We start from the raw sequence: 11766 nt of genomic DNA on the forward strand, positions 1-11766 counted from the left end.
CACACCGATCTACAGACACCCTGTGCACAGATGGAAACATGCAAAGCCTTGATAATATACATCTACATGCAATATCTTTACAACAACAACGCCTAATTACGACCTATTAATTTACCTAATCCAATTTACCGTTGTGTATGGCTTTAAACATTATGTGGGCTTTAACACCAGCCTATAAGCATTATTCCAGCTGCGCTAAGGTTTTGACAAGCACCACAATTTTGCCTACCTTGTTGTAGCCCTTCTGAAATAACTCCAAGCTTTGCTATGTTCCCTCCATCCTTTCGTTGTTTTCAAAAAATGTTTTATATCCATGATGGCCTTGAAGTCTTGAGTTTGTGAATTATGTGCTGTTAACCAGAAACCATAGATAGTAAAAGAAAGCAGAAAGTAGCCTTGGCTACAATTTCTGTAGTTGCTGCGTCCATTCATTGTTATTGTCTCTCCTGCTCAAACAAAAGTTGTGCGTGCATTGAGTTGATGATAACGTGTTTACAAACTCTACATAAAATATTGTGAATAGCCTACTGTCATGCAGTTAATGGGATACTGTGCAGAGTTGGAAAGTTAGGTCAACTTGGAAACTGTTTCTCTTGTTGAGTTGCCTGATGGTAAGGTACAGCCATGGCTTATACCTGCAGGAGCGCTTGCTTGGGCGCCTGTGTTGCGCAATGCACTTTGCTCCTCATCTATACGACGCAGTTCCCATTTCTCCAAACCATACATAATTACAAGGACAAATATTGCTACACGAGGGAAATCAGTGTGGTGTCCGATGTAAAAAAAAATAGGTATAAATCTAGCGTACACATTTCCACGAATCACGGATGTGTTGATGACATAAATTAGGAAATATTAGAGGACTTAATGAGACGTGATGTTGAACTGCATGCCGATGCCATTTAACCCAAATGCCCCAGCAGCAGCATGGGAGAGGAGAGCTTATCTGACAGAAGATCTGCATTGTCTATAGTGAGGTAATGTTAGATTACGTTGCAAAAATATCACCATGCATTCATAACCTCGTGACTCAGTGAGAGTGATCCCAAAACATCGGAAAGTGACATTTCTGTATTACATTTTGTCTAGAGAAAAAATCAATAGCAAACTGTTCCCAACTGACTATAGCGCTGTGAACCGTTCCTGGCTGCTTCTGGCAATTCCGCCATCATAATAGCAATCCGCTATGGAACAAGCGTGCCTGTTGTTAAAGGGAATGTGAGATGACGCTCACAAAGCGATTTGTGCAAAGTCAATTGCGCTAAAGTGCAAGATAGAGCCCTATATGTCTTCATGTCTCTTCCCCCTCCCCTCCTTCACTTTAACAAAATTGCCAACAGTTCATGTACAAATGCATTCATGAGTGTCTCTATTTGTATGTGTCTGCGATTCATAGAGGTGATGTTGTGTATGTGTGTATTTGTGTGTGTGAAGGGTGTATGTGTGTGTGTGTGTGTGTGTATGTGTATGTTTGTATGAGTGTGTGAAGGGTGTGTGTGTGTGTGTGTGTGTGTGTGTGTATGTGTATGTTTGTATGGGGTGTGTGTGTGTGTGTGTGTGTGTGTGTGTCCGCTTGTCCTGTCCGCAGCTCCAGTCAGAGCTGGGTACACAGTACATACTCCGGGGCCTTAACTGCTGCCAGGCACCACACACTGCAGAGGCCGTTCACCTCTCCCTCTCCCTCTCCCCACTGTCCTCTCCTTCCCTCCCCACTCCCCTCTCCTTCCCTCCCTCCTGTCCTCTCCTTCCCTCCCCACTCCCCTCTCCTTCCCTCCCTCCTGTCCTCTCCTTCCCTCCCCACTCCCCTCCTTCCCTCCCTCCTGTCCTCTCCTGTTCTTCCCTCTCCTTTCCCCTCCTCTCCTATCCTGTCCTCTCCTATCCTTTCCCACTCCTCCCCTCCCCTCCTCCCTCCTCCCTCATCTTCTCCCCTCTCTCATCCTCCCCTCTCCTCTCCTCCTCTCTTTTCCTCTCCCCTCCCCTCTCCCCTTCCTCCCCTTCCTCTCCTCCTCTCCCCTTCCTCTCCTCCCCTCTCCTCTCCTCTATTCCCCCTCACTCTCTCTTCTCTGCTCTATCCCTGTCTGTTTTTCCTTTTTTAACAGTCAAGCCCTCACCTCTGCAACATTTGCATGTTGTTGCATGTGATGTTTTTTTTTTTAAACTTGGGACTGTTTGTGTAAATGAGTTTAAAAATATGGATGTGTTTGTGTGTGTGTGTGTGTGTGTGTACATGTGTGTGTGTGAGAGAGCATACTTCTCCCAAGAAGGTGGACTTTTGCACATTTCTGTTAAACACCAAGGACATTCACCATCCGTACTATACAGTCAGACAATAATCTTCCATCCACCCGATTGCAAATGCAGATGTGTGTGCAAATGTATGCTTTGTTCTGAGTGTTGTGTGTATATAGCCCTAGTCAGCAACTTCAGTGCATTAAATAGTGAAACTATAATACTGCACATGCAGTATAAAAAGCAAGTCTACACATTTGTTTTAAGAGAATGTATTTGTAAGTGTCTGTGAGAGTGCATGCATCTGTGTGTGTGTATATGTGTGTGAATGTTTATATGTGTGTTTTCTTTGTGTGTGTGTGTGTGTGTTCTCTTTGTGTGTGTGTGTGTGTGTGTGTGTGTGTGTGTGTGTGTGTGTGTGTGTGTGTGTGTGTGTGTGTGTGTGTGTGTGTGTGTGTGTGTGTGCATGTGTAGGTGTGCATGGTGCATGAGAGTGGTTGTTAAGGCTAAGAGAACACACACACACACACATACACACACAATAAATCAAAGCGTAGTCTGTGGGAAGAGCGGCCTTGATCACAGGCTCAGCACCTCTCTTTAATATTCTCAGCTCTGCCTCAGGCCACGCAGACACCTTTTGTTTGACCTAATATGCTCCCTACTCACACACACCACCATACACATGTGGCTGCCATGCTTGGGAACCCTGTGTGTATCCGTTGGTTGGTTGGTTGGTTGGTTGGAGTGTGTGTGTGTGTGTGTGTGTGTGTGTGTCTGTGTTTGTGTGTGTATGTATGTGGGCATGTGTCCATAATGAACACATGCATATCCAACAGAATATGTGCATACAAATATTGCATATCTAAGGTTAAGACAACTTCACAGCCATTACCATATTGTCAGATTATGCTATTTTATGTTATGATGTGATTGCCACCACTTTGAGGAGGTCAATTTAAAAATTATTTTTGCCGCTGATGTCAGACTTGCCTGGAGTGATGCCATAGCTTCCTTTGGAGCCGATTTGTCTGCTTGTATAAACCAGCCCCTGTCTTGCATCAGTGCCTGGCCGCTCTTTAAAACTCAGGATCAATTACTTCGCAACCATTTAACATTCATTGAAGTCACAAAAAGCGTGTATGTGTGTGTTTGTGTGTGTGTGTGTGTGTGTTTCTGTATGTGATTGTGTTTCTGACATGTCTATGTCTTCATCACCTTTCCTTCCAGGCAAGAAAAACTCTGTCCTTCAGCACAAGGTGCAGCACGACCTCAGCTCGGGCGCCTTCAACTATCATGAGAACGAGATCATCCAGCAGATCGTGCAGCACGACCGCGACATGGCCCACTGCGCCCACCTCATGCAGGGCACTTCCGGCATCGGCGCCGCCTCCGCCAACCCCCCGTCCCCGACGCCGGTCATCTGGGCGCCGCTCATCCAGGCTCCCCTGCAGGCGGCGGCAGCTACTACGTCAGTGGCGCTGGCACTGACGCACCACCCGCACCTCCCCGGCGCCCTGTTCCGGCCTCCGCCGCTGTCCGTGCTGGGCTCGGCCAAGGAGCAGTCGGCCCGCTTCAAGCGGCTGCACACCATGGTGCCCACCGCGTCCATCACCTCAGCCTCGGGGACGGGCAACTCGCCGGGGAACTCGCCGTGCGGCACCCCGCCGCCGAGGACGCCAGCAGCAGCAGCGCCGCCGCCGCCGCCGCACCCTTCTGGCGCCGACACGCCGCTGCTGGCCACCTTCCGGGCGCATCACATGACCTCGGGGCCGGGGCCGGACATCGGCGCGTCGGGAGGAGTCGGTGTTGGTGGTGTGGTTGAAGCCTCAGGTGCAGCATCAGGGGCATCAGGACAGCAGGGGTCATCTTCCAGCACCACCCAGACGGTCCACGATGCCCACGGGGGGTCATCCAGTGTGGGCTCGGGTGGCAGCAGTGGCGTTGGTGGCGGGGCCTCATGCAGAGGCTACTCGGGGGCTTCGGCGTTCCCCTTTGGACCCTTCTCCTCGTCTGGATCTCCGTCGTCCAGCACTGCTCAGCTCCACCATCCCCCACCCTGCCAGCAGCAGCCGCAGCCGCGGCCAGCCCCCAGCAGCACCCCTCCGCTCAGCACAGGCCTCTTCCAGCAGGCGGGGGCCACAGGCGGTGCGGTCGGGGGAGTGGGGGTCAGGCTGGGCGTGGGCACGGGGGTCGGGGAAGCAGTCGGTGGGGCGATGGGTGCGTCTTCCAGTTCACACTTTGGGGGTGGCGGTGGGTCCACAGGTGTGGTATCAACAGGTATGGGAGCGACAGGTGGAGGTGCTTTTGTATCCTGCTCATCTAAGGGCAGCCCCCTGTCGTCCGGCTCGTCCAGTCACCCCTCCAGTAGCGGGGGCAGCAGCAGCAGTGTCCTCATCACCCACCACTCATCCACGGCCATGACCCCAACTCCAACTCCACCCAAACCTGCACAGATAGGCTATAAGCAACAGCAGCCACAGCAACAGCAGCAGCAGCCACAGCCGTTTCAGCAGCCGCAGCAGCAGCATTTCTCAGGTGGATGCAGGACTTCCAGCGGCCTCAACCTCTACCACACGCCATCCCCCGGTTCGCCCTCCTCGGGGGGGAGTCAGGGAGGTGCCGGGGGCGGCGCTGCCGCTGCTGATGGCTCTCCACACTCCTCCTCCTCCACCTCCTCCCTGAGGCTTACTCATCAGCACAGCCTGGGCTCCTCCACCACCATCACCCCGCAGTCGTCATCGTCCGCCCTGCCGATGGGCTTTCTGCCGCTGTGCGAGCGCTCGGCGCTGGCCGCGCTGGCCCAGTACGGCTCGGCCAACGCTTCGCCCTGCCTGACGCCGCTGGCGCCCAGCCCCACCGGCCAGAGCCCCATCACGGGACGGACTTTCCACTTCAGCGACCCGTCCAGCGCGCACGGCTCCCGCACGTCGCTCTTCACGCCGCCACTGCCGCCGTGCCCGGGGCCCCTGCCCGGGGGGCACTCGGTGGCGGCGGGGACGGTGGGCACGGTCGGCATGGCAACGGCATCAGTGGCGGGGGCTGGGGCAGGGCTGGTGGCAGCCGTGGCGGCCGGCAGGGAGTCTCCGCTGAGCCGCTTCTCGGAGGAGGTGAGACTGCTGTCGGGGCTCTCCTCACTGGGTCGGAGGTGCCGCTGGGTCCAGAGGTGCGGTGACCCAGGTTCCACCGCCTCTGGCGGTGACCACACGGTCTTCGCGTTCCACCCTCCTGCTGAGTTCTGAGGCAGAGGCGCACTGCCGACACACCCTCTGCGGCTCCTGGCCCACTCTGGTGCCCCACCCTGGGCATCTGGCCAGCGGGTTCGGGCGGTGACCACCGCCCCACCTCTGGCTGAGGAGGGGCCGCCGGGAGGTGGGGGAGGGGGACCCCTGATCCAGACCGCCCTCGCTGGCCGGGGAGGTGGGGGGGCCCTCCCTGCTTTCCACCCCCTTGGGGACTCGGCCGCGGGGCCCCCTGAGTTTGAACCTCCCCGCTCCAAACTCCCCTCCAACTTGTGAGGTTTCCAATCACACCCTCCTGTCCCATCCCAGACTCTCTGCAAAAACAAGACAAAACAAAATCAAAACAAAAAAAACAACCATGATTAACGATTAACAATCTTCCTGTGTGATGGTTTTATTTACCCTTGGTAGTCTACACCGTGTTCTACACTTAACTCTTATTTTAATTTCAATTTTAATATCTTAACTGTGATTTACAATTTAAAAACAAAACAAAAAGGTTATGGCTCAACCAGATATCTTAGATATCTAGATCACTCCCTGTTTTGATTTGCTTTATCATTTACCTTGCTTTTTTTTATTCATAAACATATATGTATCAATATATATATTTAAAGATATGTTAATCTCTTAATAGGAGGGTGTGATGGTACACAAGTTAAGGAGGACTCTTGTTTATTTTTAATTAACTATGCCAAAATCATTTGGATGGGATCTGGTTTAACAGTGTGATGGACATCATGGCAGTGTGTTCGGCAGGAGCCTATGCATTCAAACCTGCATGTCAACAAAAAAACTCTTTTCAGTGTGTTGCCGCTTATGAGAAACTGAACCTACCTTTTTAAGGATTCCAAAACAAAAGAACAAAAAAAAACAAAACAAAATGACTTGCTTGGACAAAGAGCAAATCTCTATCAATCCGCACAGGATCACATATTGTTGACCCTTAAATGTATCCAATTAGATTGTACTCAACTGTATCCACTGTATACTCTTTTTTGCAAAACCTTCCATGGTCAAGAAGAGATTTTAGGAAACCAAAAAAGAAAAACCCTATTTCCTCTGGAGTGACCAGCCGGCTTCCGCTCGGCCAGAGTGTTTGATATTTTCTACTGTTGAACTGAAGTACTGAGGGAGAATGGGGGGTGGGAGGGGGATTTCTGTGTGTAAGACCAAGGCAGCAATCAAAGAGAGAGAGAGAGTGTGTTTGTGTTTGTGTGTGTTTGAGTCGTTTGGTCACACAGATTCTTCAACAGCGTCTGAACGAATTCACTTTGTCTTCCAAGTTCAAATGGCAAGCGACGGATGATAAGGACCGCAGTGTCCTGCAGTCTCTGTGTGTGTGTGTGTGTGTGTGTGTGTGTGTGTGTGTGTGTGTGTGTGTGTGTGTGTGTGTGTGTGTGTGTGTGTTTGTGTGTGTATGTCGGCCTGCACTAATAGCTTGACGCAAGCAAATATCTTGCCCGACTGACTCCACGGAAAAAAAAGAAAAGAAAAAAAAAAACCCAGTAAAGAACCTTCCCTTCACAGCTTTCTGAGTTTCAATCGTTCCTTACCCAGTACTTTCAGAAGAAGGGAAAAAACACATATATCATAATCCCACCAGATGTCTCAGAGCCAGCAACAAATCAACACTGATTAATGTCCGATTATGTAGCAGGACTAGAGGGGACAGAGGCCTATACAGCCGCCAGTATCCGCACTGACTGAAAACTTGCACAGTAAGCTCCGCTTGTGCATTATGGTTCATAGCTGCTATTTGATCAGTACAGATTTCCATCTGCGTCTGTGCTGAGTTGAACAAGATGAATGTACATGCTCGCACTGTTTGTTTAGGTTGGGTTGGGGAAGGCTATTATTCATTGTTAAAGACTGCATATTTAAATCGATGGGGCTCCTGCTAAGCTAAGCAAAACCAATCTCTCTCAATGGAATGAGTGTGAGCGGGGAGGGGGTATTGCTGGTTAATGGAATGTCTGAAGTGTGCGATGTTTGGGTTTGTGTGTGTGTGTGTGTGTGTTTGAGAGGGGTGCTGCCAGAGACCTGTGCTACGGTCATGTGTGTTGTCAGGTTAGGGGGAAAGAAGAGTATTCTTGGACCATGCAGTCACCTCAGCTGTCACTTCTGAACACATGCTCTCTCTCTCTCTCTCAATTTCTCTGTTCTTCTCTTCTCTCCTCCTCTTCCTTCCATCACTCCATCACTGACATGCTCACAGCCCCAGTTGCAGGCTCAGGGGCGCACATATACACACTCATGCATGCACACATGCACAAATAGATATTCAACTTATCACTGTGGAAGAGATTATGCACACACAGACACGCACAGGCAGACACACACCCACTGAGACACAAGCAAGACACTTGTGTGTGCACACACACTAATCCCTTCACATACACAACACACACACTTTTTCCCATACACACACACACACACTCACACACACACTGAAGGATCATCACTGTGCACAGAAGCTTGTCTCTGCTTGGCAGCTGAGTCCCCAACAGTCACGCCACGACCCCAGCCCCCCTAATTTACCCCGACAGCTCTGCACCCTGCCCCCAACCCCATGACCTCAGCACCCCGAGGGTCACCTCACTGACAGCAGTGCAGAGTGACCATCCCACCATCTCACTCATTACACAAACAGTGAAACAGACAGACAGACAGATCGGCAGTGAGACAGATAGTGGTTTGGACAGACATAATAGCTGGTGAGAAAGGAGGCTGGCTGGAAGGAGCATCACAGGGGCAGACAGACACGTATACACACACACACACAGACAGACACACAGACAGACAGACAGACAGACAGAGACAGACAGATGGGCAGGTCCACAAAGCGTGGCTGAGGTACAGACGATCAGCCGGAGAGAGAGGGACAGACAGGTGAAGAGTGCATCCAAACATGCACACAAGCCCAGTCAAGTGAAAATAACCAGAAGCAGACCGCAGCCATAGCTTCTCGACCACCATCTTCCTTCCATCTATGCTGTTGTACGAGCTCCTCTTTGGGGATGGTGTAGGTAAGTCTCTACTAGTGGTGCAGGACTGAGTCTGACAGCACAGCACATTGTGTTCTGTCCAGTTTCCCAGAGAAACTGAATCATATCTCATGGCTCCAGACGTAACCAATGTGCCGCAAAAAAAAAAAACTTACCAAGACCCCACCACACCATCTTATCCACCGAGTCTTTTTACTCTCACTCTCTTCCATTGGCTGCAGTGCGAGGTTTGTGTGCAGATTTGGAGGGGGGGGGATATGTCCCCCTCTCCCCTCTCCAATATGAGAGATGACTGTATTTGCGTCTTTGACACATTGCTCCCCTCCTTGGTGAATGTCATTAATTCACACCTGTATTTCAGACGTAACACAGACCTGATTTGTATTCTGCCAGGCTTCCTCAGGAGTAAATTGACCTTTGTGAGGATCACAGGTTGATAATGACTGTCATAGATTTGGGCTATGTTCGCGTTTGAAGAATTTTATTTAATACGCTTCGCTCTCGTTGTATTTGGTCACATTATTTTTTTTTTCATTTCCCACCTTTCAGATTTCAAATCACATCCTGATAGCTGGGATTCAACCGGAGTTGAGTTTCTCTGAAAAATAGATTAGGGTCTTTTTGAAGGAAGCAGTTTGCTCCGGCAGCCGGTAACATTTCCCACAGAGCGCCAGTCCGACGCGCTCGATAAATCTGCGGGGGAGCTGAATCGAGTTGACAGACAGCGTGTCGCGACCTGGGAAGCTTTTGAAATATTCATCCGCCCCTTGTCCGTCACTTCCTGTCTGGCCGATCGGCGAAGGCAAAAGTGGAGGCTTCTGACAGGCCTCGTCTGAGGAGACGGGGGATTCCCTTCCGACACGCGCAGTGGAAAGAAAGAGGGAGGTGTGGTGGCAGGTGGAGTGGTGGAGCGTCGGAGAACATGACGGGAGACAGGAAAGAACCCTGCGCAGGAGCTCTGGGCTGTTGACAGGAGCGTCATCACAAGAGTCGGCCGTGCGCTACTCCACCGAGTGTCTTAGAGGCTTCCAGAGTCCACCATCTCTTTTTTTTGAGATCACTGCTACGCTAAAGCGTTATAGAGGAAGAACAGGAGGTAAACAGAAAGAGGGATGCTAGAAAGAGAAAAATGTTTGTGGGTGTGTTTCTATACGAGAAAGACACAAAATGAGCAGTTATACAAAAATAATGATAGTCAGTGTTTTGGAGTTGACTGATGGTTTCAGACTAGAAAAGTCCTGGCAACAACTTTTTTGGGGGGGCTGTTCTTGAGCAAAGCGGTTGTCAAACTAGTTGTTGCGGTGGGGGGTCTAAATGTGAGGAGACGCTGATGTATTGCCGTCCCGATGTGGTGCGACAGACATTCAGAAGGCTGACAGGTAGACAGGCGCCCTACGGTGCTACTCAACCTGATGAGCTGCTTGTTCCCAGGGAAACTCTCGCGGCGGGTCGCCCCTGCTTTATGATTGGTTTTGAGTGGCTGCCGGAAGTTTCCGCGTGCGTGTATTGATTGCGCCGAGGGCCACGTGTGTGTGTGTGTGTGTGTGTGTGTATCCTCTGGAGGTTTTTTTTTTTAGTGCTGCAGAAAGCTACTGATGACTGTGATGAGAAAGCCAGCGTGCAGAAAGTCCTGGGGTGTTACATTTAGGGACACCAGAGAGCTGTGTGTGTGTGTGTGTTTGGGTTCAGGGGGTGTATCTGAGGTGAGAGAGAGAGTGAGAGAAAGAGAGAGAGACCAAGTAGAGCGATCAATCAGCTTTGACTGATCTGATCTAACCTGCGCCATCAACAGAGATAACAGGGGAGCTGCGCCGCAACGTATCAATCAATCAGCGATCTGAGCCGTCAGTCTACGGGGGGACACTCCGGAATTAGAACAGGTCCTGGCTCTCATCTGCTGTCATGTAAGCTGACGAGTCCCAGCCAACAGCAGCTCTGTCGTTCCTACACCCCCACAGGCTCTAGCACATGTTTGGCCCAGATGTGGACCAGCCATGGGTCCCATCTATCCCAGTGGTGAGCAAGGGACAGTGTGTATTTGTTTTATTGTTATAGCACGAAGTGACTAAGGCTACTGTTGTAATGGGGTCGAGGGGATTGCTATCGTTCCTTCAGACATCCTCTCCTTGGCTGTTTGATGCAGCACAGAAGCCTTGCCTGGGAGAACAGCATGTTCCAGAGCAGAAGCACTGCAAAGAGCTGATAGTGTTTTTTTTTCCTTTCAGTTTTTATTTTATTTTATTCTGAGAATGTTTTGTTGCAGGTTATATTGAAGAGATCAAAGAGAGACAGGACGGCTGTTGTAGCAGTGGTGTGTGTGTGTGTGTGTGTGTGTGTGTGTGTGTGTGTGTGTGTGTTTATGTAATGGAAAGACAGCTGGTTGGAGAGCAGCTGATAGATGGAGTGTATTTTCCCTTCTGTGGTTGGGGTAAAGGAGGCATGCCCTGCTCCTGTGATAACCCCCCCCCCCCCAACCAAACACACACACACACACACACACACCTACACTCCCCCTCATCTCTCTGGCTTGGGGTTTGGCTCTGCCCTAATGGCTGATGGGATTGATTCCCAGCAGCCGTGCATTCTGGGTAATGCCAGCAGGAAGTGATGTTTTCTGGAAGGGATCCACCTGGTGCATTCCTGCCAGCCATGACACATCACCCCACCCACCCCTTCACCCCCCCTTTCCATTCCTCTCCTCCTCTCATCTTTTCTCCTCCTTGCAACCTCTACCTCTTCCTTCTGCAACACAACAAATGTGATTCCATTTGGGGCGCTTCCCAATTTCGCCTCCTAATCTGGGCCTGCAACCTCCCTTTGTGTCCTCCTCCTGAGCCGTGAAGGCGGGGAGGTGAACCTGGGCCGCCGCGTCGTAATCAAATCAGACGCACTGATTGGGGATTAGATTTCACAGCCCAAGAAACAGGCTTCTGCTGCCATGGTACACGTGGGAGTGTGTGTGTGTTTGTCTGTGTGTGTATGTGTTTGTGTGTGTGGTGTGTGTGTGTGTATGTGTGTGTGGGGGGGCATGCAGTGAGTGGAGAAAGCCCGGTGACCGACACACACATATTTCATTCAAATGCACAACCCCCCACCCCCATAGCTAAACAAGCATTACAGTACAAGATGTACCAGGAGGTTGTCCCTCCACCTTTCCTGAGACCCCTTCTCTTAGCACCTGACTGACTGTCGATTCTGAAGGGGCGGTTAATCTCCAACCGTCCTGACTGTGACTGACGACATTTTTTTTAAGAATTAAAAAAAGAAAGAAATGCTGCTTTTTTCCC

At 50.7% G+C, this 11766-nt stretch overlaps 1 protein-coding gene across 1 annotated transcript in view; it reads left to right on the forward strand.

The window, feature by feature from the left end:
- Positions 1-5471, forward strand: part of hcn4 (hyperpolarization activated cyclic nucleotide-gated potassium channel 4) — a 96374-nt gene extending 90903 nt beyond the window's left edge. Inside the window, exon 8 of the mRNA XM_048263719.1 lies at positions 3460-5471. Within this exon, the coding sequence (XP_048119676.1) occupies positions 3460-5471 (2012 nt within the window). The remainder of the gene's footprint in view (positions 1-3459) is intronic.
- Positions 5472-11766: the final 6295 nt, after the last annotated feature.

Source organism: Alosa alosa, chromosome 14 (genome assembly GCF_017589495.1).
Source record: "Alosa alosa isolate M-15738 ecotype Scorff River chromosome 14, AALO_Geno_1.1, whole genome shotgun sequence".
NCBI lineage: Eukaryota > Metazoa > Chordata > Actinopteri > Clupeiformes > Clupeidae > Alosa > Alosa alosa.